The following is a 17,703-nucleotide window of genomic DNA, read 5'->3' as shown; positions in this document are numbered from 1 at the left end:
TTTTAATTACATTCTAGTGGAGTTTTTCTGTAATTTCTATAATTTTGAAGCATTCATGATGAAATAAATGAATAAATGAATTTTTGTAAATTTCATTGAAATCCTGACTTCTAGGCAATGGGAATATTTCTGTTACTGAAAATCCTGACGTGATACAGCAAAACGGTTATGATTTTTGAAATCAGCGTACCCAAATTAGTCTAAATCACTTTACACATCTCCAGTAAAAATTTTTTGTTGTTCAGTGTAATCTATCGATACTGCTTGCCAAGCCAGCCGTTCCTTACCAACGGTTTTCAAAGAGTGCTTGCTTAAGTGCTTAAGCTACTTGGCAAGCGCTCTACAAGCTGATTGCTGATGGAATACATACCCCACTTGAGCGACCTGTCGTCGACATGCAATATATCCCTCCAATCAACTGGCTGTAACGTCATGAGCTTTCTCTCACTGAAGGCCACGTCATCACTCTCCAGGATTCCGCACGCAGCATCACTTCCAATCACGTCTAATAAATAAATAACCTGCTTTCGATTCCGAGCAACCCGTTTTTTGTCACCTCCACCTTGTCATGTATGCCTCCATTGCAGACTCAGTTACTCTCGATATTGAGCTACGCGCACTGTTATCACATGATTTAGTTTGATATCGCGGGGAATTCGTGACGGTATGTGATGATGATGAAGAGGAAGAGGAAGAGGAAGAGGAAGAGGAAGAGGAAGAGGAAGAGGAAGAGGAAGAGGAAGAGGAAGAGGAAGAGGAAGAGGAAGAGGAAGAGGAAGAGGAAGAGGAAGAGGAAGAGGAAGAGGAAGAGGATGAAGAAGAAGAAGAAGATTGTGGTTTTCGTGAAATAGGGCAAATGAAATAGGGAATTTTAGCAAATTGTATTGACCATCTGTGAAAAAATTGCTTACCAAAAAATTTCTTCACTAACGTATTCATCTAGGTGTCTACTAACACCTATCAATTAGTGCAAACCCAAATCCTTGTGGAAAATTCTGGGGAGGCAATCAAAGTTCAGGGGCTCAGAGGGCCTGCACGAAAAAAAAAAAATCGGAAAAATTAACTTTTGCCAATATTGACTTGTGGGATGTCGAAGTAGGGGTTTTTTGGGGTGCTGAATTGATTCCAACCATTAGATTTGAGGAAAAATGAATCCCTGGCCATAACATATTGATATGATACATTTTTAGATATCTCAGACTGTGTTTTGCAGTAATTTGGCTCAATTGATTCAGATTGTTCAAATTGTACTGAAACCAGCATACAACATTTTTGAAACCACTGCTATATTGTTGGTTATACTTGTGCTCATGCTCAGTCGAATTCTCTGTCTTAGCTGACGTTAGCTAAGAGCGTTTAGCTATAAAATTATTGTGTACCGGACTCAATAGATGTTGAATATATTGTTACGAATCTGCGCCCGCCGGCGTGTGGACAGCCGCTTTTTGCCGAATCGCGGCCGTACCCCCACCGGACAAACAATTCAGTCGCGACTTTCCGGAACAACGCCGAAAACCAGTCACGGGTGTGCTCCAAGCGCACACCATGGCCTAGTCAATATTCTACCCGCGCGGGACAGGATCAATCGCCGAATTGTCGATATACCCAATTATTCGCGCGGGCAGCCCACAGAGAGACCGTACCTCAGCGAGGTCTGCTTGGACACGAACCGCTTAAGCGGTTCGTTCCGTTCTGGGATAACCGAGCGGGGTATTATCACGAGACCTCGCTGGACCCGATTCTTTTATCGGCTATCGAAAAGCCCGCTACCATTCCGAAATGCAATATGGCGTTTCAATGGGGAAAATGACATGACGAACAGGTTCACATTCAAACAAGCACATTTGTTATTTAGACACGTACACAAACAATCAATAAATTTGTGAAACACGCATGCAGTTATACAGCCAAACACAATGCAAAGGAAAGAGCTAATACCGTCAATAACTAATCATATGCACCAGTCCCTTCTACAGACCCCATTGCACCAGACTACCTCCTGATGTTTGCCAGCTGCAACTGTGCGGGGGACTGCAGCTCACTCAGGTGCTGCTGTAAAAAGCAAGGAGTCAAGTGTATTTCTGCTTGCGGCATCTGTCATGGTAACTCTTGCCTGAACATAAACCAGCTGGATGACGAGAGGAGTGAGGAAGATACTGGGGAGTTTCATGAATAAGGTTGTAAAAGCTGACGAAGCAACATTTCCATTGAGCACAGTTCTGTTAAAAATGTCAATAAAATACATTTTATATGATCAAGGAGTGTTTTTTTTCTCAAAAATAATGGTTGGAATCAATTCAGCACCCAAAAAACGCCGAGTTAGACATCCCACAAGTCAATATTGGCAAAAGTTAATTTTCCGATTTTTTTCGCGTAGGCCCTCTGAGCCCCCGAACTTTGATTGGCTCCCCAGAATTTTCCACAAGGATTTGGGTTTGCACTAATTGATAGGTGTTAGTAGACACCTAGATGAATACGTTAGTGAATAAATTTTTTGGTAAGCAATTATTTCACAGATGGTCAATACAATTTGCTAAAATTCCCTAACTAAAACATTATAAAATGCTATTAAAAGCTTTTAAAGTAAGAGGAATATTATTCAAAGAATGAGGAATGGTGATTCAATTGGGAGGTCATGAGAAAGGAAGAAATAAAGAATGAACCAAGGAAGGAAATGAGAGGTAGAATGAGTTCATGATTATTTTTTTTTGAGTGAAAATATTTGTTTGTTTGTTTTGAAGTGAGGAGGCGGAAATAAGGTAAAGATGAGGAGCGTGAAAGAGAACACTTAGGATAAAGAAGAAACATATCTTGAAAGGTTTTCAGTGTTCTTCATGGAGTTCCCCGGCTCTCCTGAAGAGACCAGGCAATCCTCTCTAGAATCTAGACGAGAGATTCAGTCGGACATTGTGCTCTAAATTCATATTTACATACAATAGGGTGTCACCCGATGGGCTTCTGTGGGCGGTTTAAAGTTCCCGAAGATTTGGATAACATCTTCACACAATGCCCTCAGTACAAGGGAGTGGGGACCCAGATCGTGCCTCTTCCACTCCGCCCGAGAGATGAGGATCAACTGGTGGGTGTACCAGATACACTGTGCCGATTGAGCCAAACATCCTCGACTCTGCAAATCATTGTTGAAATTTATAAAAGAAATGGGTCGAACAAGTCCCCCGTACTTGTCTGCTCCAGCTGAAGCGTTCAAGTGCATGGCGTATATAGAGCCTCCCGGCTCTGAAACCGCCAATAAAGGAAGAAGAAGAAAAAGAAAAAGAAGAGCTTGAATTTCAAGCATGAGATGGACGCTGTCATGGCACCTTATATGGTGGTCTATACTATATATGGACATGCAGACCAAGATCACCTTCTTCGTCACAAAGTCTGATGAGCCAAGGTTCAATCATCATCATCAAAAGTAAGTACAATTTTAAGTGTTTTTCATTTTCATGACGACTTTAGGCAAAAAAGTCGATACATTTTCGAGTTTGTTCCCCTAACCCTATTTTCACCATAATGTCTTAACTTTGCGCATTGCGGTTTTGCCCAGTGCGGGATTTTTGAAGAACGTAACCCCCGTTAATGGGGAGGGTCTGCTGTAATGCATTTCCAAGCTTTCAGCCAGATAGTGTTGTTATATTGCAACAGATTAATAAAAGTCCAAACTCACATCTTTGATCAGCAAACATACTGTCGCAGTGCAGGGAATTCCAGGACGAGCCCTTCACTTTGGATTGCAGAAGGAAGAAGAACAACGTAAAATAGTAAACTTCCCTGACAAGCCATTGGATTTGGGTTCTCCCGGTGGCAGTTACCACTTCTTTCTGTTCTGTACACTCACTTATGGATGTTGCATCCCTGGAAAGTAAGGACATTATTAGGACACAACATAATGATTATTAGTATTTTTTATAAGGTTGTCATAATAATCAAATAAGCTGCATTATGGGAGGAGAAACAAATACATTGATGAGGACGACATGCATGTTCGCATCCTCTTCCCTCTTCATCATTGTTAGCCTTTTCTTCTGTATTCATCGATGCCACAATAAGCTGAAAGGGTGGCAACACTCAGACAGCTCCAAGCTCTCTTAGATATATATATATATATATATATATATATATATATATATATATATATATATATATATATATATATATATATATGGCATTGGCTCTCTCCCTGTGTCTATCTATCTATCTTTGTTCCTTATGCACAGCCATATGTTTTAAGTTGGAAACTTCAAACTCAGGGTACAAATACAATATTTTGTGGGGGACAACATATTTTTGTGGGGGTGGGTGGGGGGAAGGGGGGGGTGTACATTCTTTACATCAATGTGCACCGTGTAGCGCCACCTGTTGGTAATGGCAGAAGGTTTTACAATTTCCAAATTCCCTTTGGCTTCAACGTCATTTTTTCACATTTCTCTTTTGTGCAATTATAAATAAATATAAATGTTTTGAAGTTTTGAAGGAAAAACGAAAAACACCGTCAGTCCGTCCATAAAGCCATGTTACTGGATATCAATTAATTACGTACTGTTTGAACGTCAATTGCATCCGAACTTCACACACGTAGTCTATTAATTGCATTCTATTGGAATGTACTTTTCGACCCATTAGACTGCTGAGACCCCTTCAACCATTGAATACCCTTTAAGACCCCGCCAAGACCCTTAAGACCGCAAAAAACCCAGAGGACCCAGAGGACACAAAAGACCCAGGGGACCCAAAGGATCCAGAAGACCCAGACCCAAAATACCCACATGGACCCAAAAGACTCTGAGGACCCAAAATACCCACAAGACCCAGAGGACCCAATGGACGGTTGGTACAGGGGACCCAGATCCACTGGGTCCTCTGGGTTTTTTGACCCAAAGTCGAGGACACAAAATACCCAGAGGACCCAAAACAGCCTGAAGACAGATGACCCAAAGATTCCCAATGACCCAAAAGACCCATAATACCCCCAAGGACCCTGAGCACTCAAAAGACCCATTAATGCTTTAGACACCTTTAGATCTCTTCACCTTTCGACCTTTTGACCCCTAGAACCTTTCGACTTTTACACTGCTTAAGTTCCTTTCGACCCATCAGACGTTAACACCATTCAGACTCCTTACAACCTTCAGACAGATTAGACCCTTGACCATTAAAGAGCTTTAGACCACTTGGACCTTTTCAGATGTCTCTGTCTCTGCCTGTCTGTCTGTCTCGCTTTGTTCCTTATGCTTAGCCATATCTTTTAAGTTACAAACTCCAAACTTGGGGTGCAAATGCAACTTTGTGTTGGGGTTAACATCGGCTATGTGGCTGTGGCCTCACACGGGGGGGGGGGGATTCTGTGGGGGTGGGGTGTAAATTATACATGAAATATATAGTCTATCGCCACCTGGTGGTGGCGGCAGTGGGTATTACAATTTCCTTTTTTACCTGGGCAACACTGAGGTGAAAGCACTCTTCGCACAGGTAAATTTGTCCTCCTTCCCCTCTCCCCCCCCTCCCCAATAGAGGGGCCTCTCAAATCCTGTCATCATATGTGACATTTCTAGCAGGAAGAGACATCCGGACGAAAGGGAGGGAGGGGGGAGCAGTATGTGAAGACTGGGAGGGATTAAAGCACTCCCATGCATGGATAAATTTGACAAACGGGACGATTAATTGGTCTATCAGCGAAACGACGGGTAGGCTATGCTAGGTGTGTGTGTGTGTGTGTGTGTGTGTGTGTGTGTGTGTGTGTGTGTGTGTGTGTGTGTGTGTGTGTGTGTGTACATATATATATATATATCTCCACCACTCGGTCTGTCTGTCCTTTTGGGGAGGGGATTCTCAGTTCAGGGTGGGGCTTTCCCCATTCAGGGAGGGGCTTCAAAATCATATTGCCACCATTTTGTTCACGGACCATGCAGGTAACAAATCTCATCTGAGTTTCTCTCATCAACCGCTCATTGGACACAAAATCTGACCAGCGATAGCCAAGGATTCTCCGAAGAGATCTGGTACCGAAGGAGTTAAATCTCCATCTCAGATCCATGGTCAGAGTCCAAGTCTCACATCCATAGAGCAGGACTGGAAGCACTACCATCTGGCACCACCTATTAAACTCTCTTATTGATGATCCCATCAGGGCTCGAAGGGAGCAAGTCTAATAATAAGAGAGGGACCACCTACCTATTAGGTTCCCATCAGGGACCACATATTATACTATATTGCTGATGATTCCATCAGGGCTGTCAGGCCAATAACAATTATCATTTAAATGATATGTCATTACAATGGTCACATTGCATTTTGTATAGTGTGTGACATACACTTACTCAAAATAGAACATTAGCCTGTAGGAGGCATTATGTGTGGTGGTATTTGAAGGCAGGTTGTAGCTGCAGAGGATCTTGGAGTATTCTGGGCTGAAACATTTCATTGACTGAGCCATGAAGTTCTTGTTTCCACCTAGAAAACAAACATGTTACAAAGTCATCTATTTCAATCCAGAGGAGGAAAGAGTGGCACAAAGCCATAGTTCTTACTCTTTGTTGTTTAGATAGATATACAGATGATGCTTTTGAGCCTGATACCCTAAAACCCCAAAACGCATCCTATTAATAGATCGAGTAGAATTGGATACTTCAGCAAACATTCCGTAACATGCTGTTATTAAGTGGATGTAACAGATAAAGTACGAGGATGTACATCTACAAATGGCATACTGATTCTAAATTCCAATGTGCATTAATAAGATTTGTTATAACTCGACTGGATTTTCTTTTATTTCAAAAAGAGAGATCAGACATAAAAAGTGCACAAATAAAAAATTATTCGTGCCAGTTATGTGTTTAACTTAACAAAATCTTATCAGGTTTTTAACTCATCAATCAAGTACTCTACAACACAGGCAAATGTGACATTTCACAGACATCTCATCCTGACCATGCACAGACATACTTTCGGGTACAAAAGTCTGAATCCAATAGAAAATTATATTAAATTAGATGTGATAACAAAATAAATTGTTATAATATGAAACCAAAAGCACTTTCTAGGGACTTCCACAAACTATGAAGGATATAAAACCTGTAACTCTTTACAGAGCAACGCTGCTGCTGAAGCAGTTTCTTGGCAGAGGTTATGCTGGATGGTTTGGCATTGCCTTCCCAACACTGCTTGTCTGTGCTCTGTCCTCTTAAGAGCTGAGCATCAAGCAAGGAAGCAGCACGTACCATTTTCTAAAAAAAAGTCTTTGTTATGACTTGGCTGCGGTTTGAACCACCAGCCTCCCAGATTCAGAGCAGATATACCGACAACACATATTAAGAGATATCGCAACGACAACACTTAAAGATATAGCTTTTTGCTATAAGTTATATACAGATTGATTTTGTCTTAAGTTTGTCTTGTATCCTACTAGATATGAACATATGACCAACAACAAAAAATTGGTTTAAATTTTTTTTTAAATTTAAATAATGAAAATTAATAATTTCCCCTTTTTGATTTTGGCACCGTCGGGATATCTCTGGGTGTGCCACTTTGTCTCATTCCAACACATTATAATAGGAAAAAAAATTGAATCTATCTTTACATATATTCATTAATCAGTTGAATATATGTAAGAGCTGTTTCAAGTGTATTTGGTATCGATTGAATGTTTATGGATTGTGTTTAAGTCAATGCTTTCATAACAATATTGCAATGCACTCCAGAGCATAATCAGACTGCTCACATAATTTTTTTTTAAGTCTCTTTCAACTGTTTTGACCCTTCATTCATTCCATTTAGACAAAGTTTCAGTCAATAACAAATGAAAGAATATGAATACATATCTTTAATATAATGAAGAATTGCTGTTTGAAATTGTGGTATGAGAAAGCTTAGCATTGTTTCAAGTGGACTCAGACTTTTGTACTCCACTGCAGTGCTTTGCAACTGGTTCACCGTGACAATGTCTAAGTCTAATGACAAATTCCAAGTCTGTGCTGTGACAAAGCGCCGAATGTGCAAAGGTACTTTCGTAATAAAAATAATAGAGGAAAATAAAGAACATCACTGTTTTATTAATTTCAAGCTACTGTTTCATTCTAAATTTCATGATGATATGTTTACCGTCACCAGAAGAGAGGGTGTTGCATTTGGGTTCATTTGTCTGTTTGTCTGTCCACTCAGAACGGGAGTATGTCTATTAATTACGTAGCATTGGAACGTGACTACGTCCTAGAATTATATACTGTTGAAATGTATGTCTATTAATTACGTACTATTGGAATGTGAATACGTCTATCAATTATGTAATATTGAAATACGAGTACATATTTTAACTGGAATGGCACTTGGTAGCTGGATAATTATAACGGGACTTTTAACTAGAAAGGATGAACAGTTTGTTTTGTATCCCACTGATAGGCCGGATCTGAATGTGACATCAGAACAGGATGTATGATGATAGGTCAATAGGCCAAACAATGTGATGACAGGCCAATTGTCATTCTGACGAAAGGTAAAGCCCGAAACGTCAACTCCTATTTTATTCACAGCGGATCAACTACCATTTGAGGTATTTTAAAAGGTTCGTGGTATTTGTTTTATTTGTTTAGGAAGGACATAGCTGCCATAGGGAGGGTTCAGCACAGGGTTACCAGATTGATTCTGGGCCTAGCTAGACTCAGCTATGAGGAGCCGTTTGAAGGAGACGGGGCTTTATACACTAGAAAGGAGGCAGTTACGAGGAGATAAGATAGAGATGTTGAAGATAATGAAAGGTATAGATAAAATAAGTACAGATGAATTATTCAACAGAGTATTGTTACGGATCTAGAAACCATATGCATTCAAACATACAGATGTCCCAAAAGTCAGTTATTCCGTTAAGTACATGTGAAGACAGGTCCCTTCCTTTTGTCGAGTGGGAGAATCAAAGGTGTGCGTTGCGATGTTTTTTTAGTAAGGTTAAATAAATCTTTACCATCCAACAAACATCCAACAACCAACCACAGTACAACCTCCAGCGCTTGCAACCCTCGCCTCGCTGACCACAGCATACGGAGAAAAAACGTCTAGTCCGCCATTCCTTTGTGCTTCCAGAAACGTTCCTTTTCAACATTGGATCTTCCCCTTGAAGAGTCCACACGCGTGGAGGTGGGGCGGGCCTCCCGGTTTGGTCGAGGCCCTGCCCAGAAAGGGTGGACCCCATGAAGACCCTGTCCAATCAGGGCAGACAGTGACGTCTGTTCCACAGAGCCCCCACCCCGTTCAGGGAGGTCTATAACCAACGACAAAAACCTCAGTTCAGGAGTTCTGTGTGGGGAAAGTCAGCTCTGGATTTGTTGGACCATCCATTGCAGTTCTGTTGGAGCATTCGTTGGAGGATTCGTTGCAGTTCTGTGTGAGGCGTTCGTTGGAGTTTTGCTGGGTCTTGTCTGCGACCCTAATTCCCACCCTGGGACTCCGACTACTCGACTCGAGTTCCTCCACGGGCACGAGCCCCACGCGTGTGACCCTGGGCCGAGCTGCACGACTATTGGCAGGTGCCGCACTGCGGAGCACCCCCTCCCTCCAACGTGCAGGTACCCAAGTGAACTGCGACCCCCAGCTCGTCTCTCTCCCTGACTGCAAGGGTCCAATAAAACACCTGGGTTTTATTTTCGTCTGTATGTGTATCCGTGTGTGGCGCTGTCTCTAAGTAGAACTGTTTAAGTGTCTATTCCATCATTGTAAATCTTGCTGTATATATCCGCGATAAGCTTGCTCTGTGTCCTTATTGTAAATAAACCATTATTAGAAATGTTCCCAGTTCGTTTCTGTCCTTTCTTTCATTGGTCCAGCATAGTTCGGATTTGGGTTTCACCGGGTTTTTATACCCGATAATCAGCTCATCCGAGCCGGCACGGCTTTGGCAGTTCCGCTCGACTGCACCCGAACCGGAGTTGGTAGTCGGTAGTTCGAACTCTACCGCAGTCGGTAGAGTGACCCAGTTCGAGCAAGACGTGCCGAAGGCGTGGTTCCCCGACAAAAAGACCCTACACTACGCGGTTGAGATCTTGGCGTCCACGGTTGGTTAAGCGACCCGCTGCCTCACGGAATTATCCAGAGCGACGGCCTACAATTCCGGAGAGTCTGGTGGGAGACGACGTAACCTCCCCCACCTAGCGGTCGTTCTCGCCACTGGTCCCCAACAGTATGACCAAGGGCCATAGCCTGGGAGTAAAGAAGAGGAGAGTTAAGATGGTAGTAAGGCAGGGGTCTTTTACTCAGAGTAGTTAATCCATGGAATGGTCTCATCGGAAAGGTAGAGGCAGCAGAAACAGTGGATAAGTCCAAATTGGAATTAGATAGGTACCCAGAAGATAGGTACGCACATGGCGGCATCTGAGCAGCGGTGTGTTTTCATGCTCCTGCTCTCATTAGCTGATTTTCACCAGAATGATGATGATTAGTATAATTGAAACACGATTCGAAACAAATTGATAATTGCTTTGGGTGTTGAAATGAATCCAAGTACACGAAAAAGTATGACACAACAACATATTACTAAAGCAGTTATTCAGGGCATTACAAAAAAAAAACCTAAAACGCGCATCTCCACTCATGGCTGCCTACTCTACATGTAGGTAATGTACACAAAAAATAACTCGAAGTTAATTTATTTACCTTCTTGAGCAGGTTTGACTCGGAGTATTTTGTGATACGGCTTTTAGCTGATGAAACTTTTTGTGTACACATATACAAGCGAGCATGAGTTGCGTCACGAGAGAGGTGCATTTTTTTTGTGACGCCATAAGTGATCGTGGTAATGCTGCGGCGGCGCCGAGCTGCGAGATGTATCCGTCTGATTCAATAACTATCGGGATAAGGAACTGCTTAAGAATGATGCAGTCAATCGAAAGGGGCAAAATTATATTAATCAACGATCATTTCTCACCCGTTGTGTGTGAAAATACATTGGGGTGTTTTATGTCCTTTTTTTTTTGGTGGAGTGAATGCAAGTATCCCCAAGTTGCAGCATTGGTTTTTAAGGTTTTGTTTCTGGAAGGGTTAAGTACGACAGCGATAAATACTTGTTGATTGGAGAAAGCCCATCAGCTGGCATGTCTGGGCATCAGTGCACTGAAAGAGATGATCCTGCAAGTAAAAAAAAAGTCAAAGGCACTACTGAATAGGCAGTGCAACCAAGGATACTTGGCATATGGTTTTGTGGTTTGGAGATGCAGCATATAATAGTCAAGACGTGAGAGTTTCTCCATACTAAAGAGAAAAATCAAACGAGGCAGTGGTACCGAGCAAGTTAAAGCGTCACCTTTCTAGAAACACCCATTTTGCCTCGGCAAGGACATCGGTCACTTCAAGCGGTCACAGCAGCAGAACTTGAAGCAAAGTTCCACCATGAACACCTGTGTGAAAGTTTCCGACAGAGCGCAAGAGGTCAGCTACAACGTTGCCAGGTTACTTGCCAAAACCAAAAAAAATTCACACACCGTCGGTGAACCACTTGATCTACCAGCGTGCAAATAAATTGTGCGGGCTACCATTGGATCCGAGGCAATGAAGGCGACGGCTGGAGTTCAGCTTTCAGACGTTGCATCGATGACACGTCGGGTGACAGAAACAACATCAGTCGAGAAACTGTGACGAGCTGGAAAATTTTCACTTCAACTCGATGAGTCAACAGACATCGGAAACCTTGCGCAACTTGTCTCGTGCACCTTGTTCGTGAGTATTGCATTGACGACCATTTCCTGTTTTCCAAAGAACTTCCTCAACATGCAAGAAGTAACAAAATATTCTGCATGACAGACGAGTACGTGAAAAGCAACGGGATCCAGTGGAAAGCCTGCACAAGTGTTTGCACCGATGAAGTTCCTCCAGCATTGATCCCAACACTAAGCACTTCTGTTCCTCAAAACAGGCGGAAGTTTCTCACTATAGTGCCAAATGAAAACTTGGCCTTAAATTTCTCACGTTCTTCCTTATGGGAACAGTTTTAAATTATGTGTATTGTTTGACTGCCCTGTTATATTTGAGAGAAATGTTTTGAAAAAAGATGAAGCTTATCATCTCCTTTCCAGGATTAATGGCAATGAGGATTTTCTTTCGTAATAAAGGTTCAAATTAACTTATATCATTCTTTGAAATAGTTCGTAAACCACAGGAAATATTTAAATTATTTTAAATGCACCACATCAGTAATAACTTGCCCCTACTGGGTGGAAAAAGATGATTTTTCTCTTCCTTCCAATGACTCGTGGATGTTGAAAATATAACACACATTGACATGGAGAAAAAAAACTCGAAAATGTGCCGTGAAATGAAAAAAAAAAAATAAAAAAAAAAAGGTTGAGAAGCACTGCCCTGCTGTGTATGACATTTCACCCTGATGTCGCACAGCCACACAGCTTCTTGATGATGCACAGACACCTGTAATCTCACTCTGGCAATGCCACACAGACACACCTGGCATCACACTGATGATATACAGACAGACCCGGCATCCCACTCTATCGATGCACACACCAACAAACCTGGTATCTCAGCCTGATAATCCACAGACCAACATCAGTCTCTTCCTGACAATGAAAGCAGAGACATCTCACAGTGTTAATAAATTGACATGAACAGATTGACACCTTGACAGTGACAATGACAATGACAATGCAAAGACATATATCTCATCCTGACACGCCACAAGCAATCGTGATGAAATGAATTCGTCAATTCTGCCACTGGAGTTGAACTGCGTATTTGTGGTGGAGGAATAATCGTGGAGGCATGATGTGTAACCACAATATTTAGATTAAAACCCACAAGTACAAACCACCACAGCACAATAACAAGTCATCTGCAGTACGGGGTGGAGGGGAGAGACAAGCACGACAATAACTTTCACGATTCGACCGAAGACCTTGAGCGATCAATCACTCAGACATGCTCAACTGTCTTACTCAACCTTTGGAAAATTCATCAGTTTAGTATGTTTTACAGGTGAGACGTGACAATTACCAGAGAAATGAATGATCCAACTCTCTCACCACCCCTCTCAAAAGTTTTAAAGTCGTTTCCATAACCAAGCTTTGTACAGACGTGCTCATCTTATATATTATTTCCGAGTTTGTGGTTTCGTGTCGCGCTATCTTCGTCTTTGTTCTGCGCTCGAGTAACGTGATATTCGGTTTACATTATCGCAAAGACCATGAGGTACATGGTACAAAAACAAAGAAATAAAATGGGTCTGAAACACTGAAATCGTATTCCACTTACTGCATTAAAGTAAAATTACTACTGATACTCTGCATCAGTTCCTTTCTCAAACACACCCACCCCAACATGTCGCGCAGGGCGCGGGTTATGCTAGTAGTTTTTAAAGAGACAGCGTTATTCAATTTCTCATTATAGGCTTGCTCTAGTATGTTGAGAAGGTTAAAAATGAAAAACAACGTTAAGTTTGCAATCAGCATCCTTTGTGACATCATAAGTCCGTGAAAGCCATCTTTGAGAAGGACCAACATGATGGGCTTTTTTTCTTTTCCTTCATCCTTGATAACTGAACAAGGCGATGATGCTCAGCAGAATAAGATCTGGATAAATTTGCTACCTCGATCATTGTCAAACACGATCGGTCAATTGGATATTGAAGTACGCCTTCCTTCGGAGAGGACCTTAACCCAGCTATCCCGACCGCAATGAATTCACGATATCTCACGGATGATGAGGCCTTTGGCTTGATACCGGACACATATTTCATTAATCGTTATGTTCAAACACAGAAAGTTTAATGTTTGGACCCTCTCAGCTTTTACTGTCGATAAGGCTAATTGTGGAGATTGCGCAAACAGCACACAGGACAAGGACAGCAGTCGACAATTTGGGATATCAGCATTATGTTCTTAATTACCAGCCAAACTCATCATAATTGAGACACTATGTGTACATAAATGTACAGTGTGTGTATTTATATCTCATTTATAAAGCTCTTTCTAACCACTGACTCACTGACTGATATTAAACATCGGTGCCTTTCATGTGACGTAGAAAGCTGAAATTGTGCGTGCTGATGGACGTCAAAGCCGTTACACCAGAAAAAAAACACTCAATCGTCTGAAAGCATCCATAAATGAAAAAAAAAGCAGCTGAGCAATCCAAGACAATGGGGAAGCATAGTTTGCATGCTTACACAATGTGTAAGCACACCCCACCACACATATATATATATATATATATATATATATATATATATATATATATATATATATATATATATATATATATATATATATATATATATATATATATATATATGTACCATACTACTCACAGAGCGTTGGTGTTGCTGAAGCAGTTTCTTGGCAAAGGCTGGCTCTCTGGCTCTCTGGCTCTCTGGCTCTCTGTCTCTGTCTCTGTCTCTGTCTCTGTCTCTGTCTCTGTCTCTGTCTCTGTCTCTGTCTCTGTCTCTGTCTCTGTCTCTGTCTCTCTCGTCATCTCTCTCTCTCTCTCTCTCTCGTCATCTCTCTCTGTCTCTGTCTCTGTCTCTGTCTCTGTCTCTGTCTCTGTCTCTGTCTCTGTCTCTCTCTCTCTCTCTCTCTCTCTCTCTCCTGGTTGCATCATTTTGGTTGGGACGCGGCTATGCCGCTGATACAGTGTCCCCCTTACCAGTACACTGGTGCTCATTTTGCCAACCTCGGAAGGATGACAGGCTGAGTCAACCTCCTGGTGTATTTTAATTCAGCGGCCAACGGGGCTTGAACTCAGGACCCAAGGATCCCACACCACCACCCTAACCACTAAGCCAACACCAGGTTGGCAAAGGCTATACTGGGTGCTTTGCCATTGCCTTCCCAGTGTTTTGTCCATGTTCTATCCTCTTAAATGCTGAGCGTCAAGCAAGGAAGCAACACATACTATTTTTAAAGTATTTGGTATGACTTGGTCGGGTTCGAACCACTGACCTCCCTGATTTGGAGCGGATGTTCTAACCATTGCACGTGTGTTTTTTTTTTTTTGGGGGGGGGGGGTGGGGTTGGACGACTGTCGGCACTTCCCAGGTGAGCTTTTCCTCATGGTGGTTTTGGGACTTGTTGGGCATTGAAAAGCTGTCGAGTTCTTGTCCTCATGGTGGTTACCTTTTGCCTGTGCACCAGTGACAGCATTAGTGGGGCAGATAACAGCAATTTTTGAGAGGAATCGTGCAAATGATGATACAAGCATCAAATTTGGCACATTTGTTCTCCAGGGGATTCTAATCAAATCTGCCTGATTGGCCATTTGAAAATCCAAATTTTGAAAAATTTGAAGAAAAAAAAAAAACTTTAAAAAAGTCAATATCACGAATCAATGTTGGATGCTGGCTGAGATTGGTGAATGTTTCAGAAACATCATCAAAGACGTTCCAAGTCTGCCATGCAGTTTTCTTCCCTTTACCGTGGAAGGCAGACACGACGTCACATCCAGTGAACGCATGGAAGTATGGGATCCCTCGAGCTTTCTCAGGCCCGATTGCAGAAACTACCTCATGGACTGGAATCCATCGCACCTTGGCTCCTTGGCCAAAGGCAATCCACATGTTCTCAAGACCTAGTTCCTGTAAGGATGGCAGTACAGATATTGCTATGACTAGTACGTCCGTGTCATTAGCCTTAATGATAATGGACTTGCTACCATCCGTCGTTGCATCCCTGGCGTGTACAGATATTTGAGTGTCAGCTTCTTCATGACATCATGGAGACACAGCATCCAGTGACTTCCTTGTGTTGATAATGGCATCTTCTCCTTGTGACAATGACTGTGCTTGTCGTCTGTGCTTCACACATCTTTTCCGCAAGGAAGTGAAACAGCTCAGTCTTGTTGCCGTCTTCTCGAAGAAAGCTTCTCCAGTTACTTGGGGTCTTACTGGTTCCTGTCACTCTTCTTCTGATTCCTTGCCCCGTTTTCGACCTTGCCTCGGACTTCAGACTTGACTTCTTGTACACATCAAACACGATGTCCACCCTCTCGGACCTGGCACCATAGGATTCCACCTTTGGGATGATGTCTTCTTTAGCATAGTCATCAAATATCTTTGAAGTGCGTGGAGGTAGGGCATTGATAAGTGCTGAGCCATCAATGATGACTGCATCTACCCTTGGTTCTCTGTCTGGGATGTTCACTTGCACTTCAAGAATTTCAGCCAGCCATGACTTAAATAATTTTTTTTTTTTTTAATTTTTCAAAATTTGGATTTTCAAATGGCCAATCACGCAGATTTGATCAGAAAACCCTGCAGAACAGAAATGCCAAATTTGATGCTTGTATCATAAATTGCACGATTTTTCTACTATCTACTACACTACATTGCCTGACCCTACATCCCAATATACATTTTATAGCGGCCTTTAGTAGCTTCTAAACGTCTTTCAAGGCCAACGTGTGGTTGCTTAAAACTTTCCCTAGATTCTGAAGTACCTATATCCAAAAATTTGGACCTCGAGGTGCTACAGTTCGGCCATGAAAGAGTAACAACCAAACGCACAAACACTTGAAATGAGTTATAAGATGTACGCACACTCACCTCTAAGCTGTCTGCTCTGGATTTTAAACTCAGCCCAGTTATAAACTGTCGTCCTGTTGTTCCACCAATGTGTACGCCGTCCAGTTCATCGGATGGACGTTAAACTGGGTCCCAATTGGTGGACGTTAAATATCGCACTGTGTGTTTCACGAAGAGGAGGTATGCTATCCCCGGCATCCTGAACAAATTCCAAATTGCTGCCCTAATTACTGCTGGGAAGGCAATGGCAAACCACCTACATTAACCCTCATCCAAGAAACTGCCGCGGCAGCACCAACGCTCTGTAAAGATTACGGTACATCAGACTACACCACTGTATAGATGTATATTGCAATACAAAGATTAAAAGAACTTAATTAAATGTTGAAAAAAATTAATAAATGTAAAAAATTCTGCCCCTTCATGGGTTTGTATGAGTAATATCGTTACAGGAACTTTATGATGTCCCCTGGAGAACTCTCCCAATCTAACCCCCCCCCCCCTATAATAACAAATGAACTGCAGAGGGAGACAAGATGCGCACAAGATCGATGGGAACCTCAGCTCCACCCTCCTCTGCATACTGAAGGGAAGGTTTAAACGTTAATTTTCCACGGGGGGGGGGGGAGGGGGGAGCAAATGGAAAAGAAAATTAAACTTACATTCGTCGAAGTTCCAAGGCGCCATCATGACTCCGGAGAGCCTGACAGCGCACATCGCTAGTGCAAACACATACATGGTGCACCCGCAAGCTCGAAGCCGGCTGTTCACGCACTCAAACTTTGTCCCGACGAACAAACGAGGGCCCAGGTGTGCTGGACCTTCACCCAAACACCACAGGGTTAATGCCCGAACCGTGATACCCCACCAGGAGAGAACTCAACCTTGTCGACGACTGCGCAAAATGCGTGCCGTGCGCAATATTCCCCTCTTTGGAGCCACCCCTCGGCAACTCCCGCCTTTACCCAAACTTGTCACCAACAAACCGGGAAACCAAACAAGGGGCGAATCACAAACTGAGCACTTGATCGACAAGCACAACTTCACCCCCACAACAAGCTTCGCTCTTCCTGAGCAAACAAATGTATTTCATCGATACGAGTCGAAACGTGAATTCCCTCGTCCCAGTTTAATCTCGCAGATGATTTTAATTAATTACTCATTAATTAGCCACACCTTCAAACAATAATCTA

The 17,703-nt window shown here is 42.5% G+C and overlaps 1 protein-coding gene across 3 annotated transcripts in view; it reads right to left on the bottom strand.

Annotated features, from left to right (window-relative positions):
* Positions 1-17,545, bottom strand: part of LOC147024932 (thrombopoietin receptor-like) — a 73,056-nt gene extending 55,511 nt beyond the window's left edge. The window contains exons 1-3 of one of the 3 annotated variants that reach the window (XM_085885353.1): positions 17,173-17,545; positions 6,321-6,453; positions 3,671-3,858 (exon numbers count right to left, since the gene is read on the bottom strand). In XM_085885353.1, coding sequence (XP_085741479.1) covers positions 3,671-3,858; positions 6,321-6,453; positions 17,173-17,248 — 397 coding nt within the window. In that variant the 5' untranslated portion in view covers positions 17,249-17,545. The remainder of the gene's footprint in view (positions 1-3,670; positions 3,859-6,320; positions 6,454-17,172) is intronic. The other 2 variants (XM_085885354.1, XM_085885351.1) reach the window with 2 other exon arrangements.
* Between the last annotated feature and the right edge of the window lie 158 nt (positions 17,546-17,703).

This window comes from Eptatretus burgeri, chromosome 6 (genome assembly GCF_056783735.1).
Source record: "Eptatretus burgeri isolate ZD-2024b chromosome 6, Ebu_testis_v1, whole genome shotgun sequence".
NCBI lineage: Eukaryota > Metazoa > Chordata > Myxini > Myxiniformes > Myxinidae > Eptatretus > Eptatretus burgeri.
This window is presented reverse-complemented; position numbering and strand designations above follow the sequence as displayed.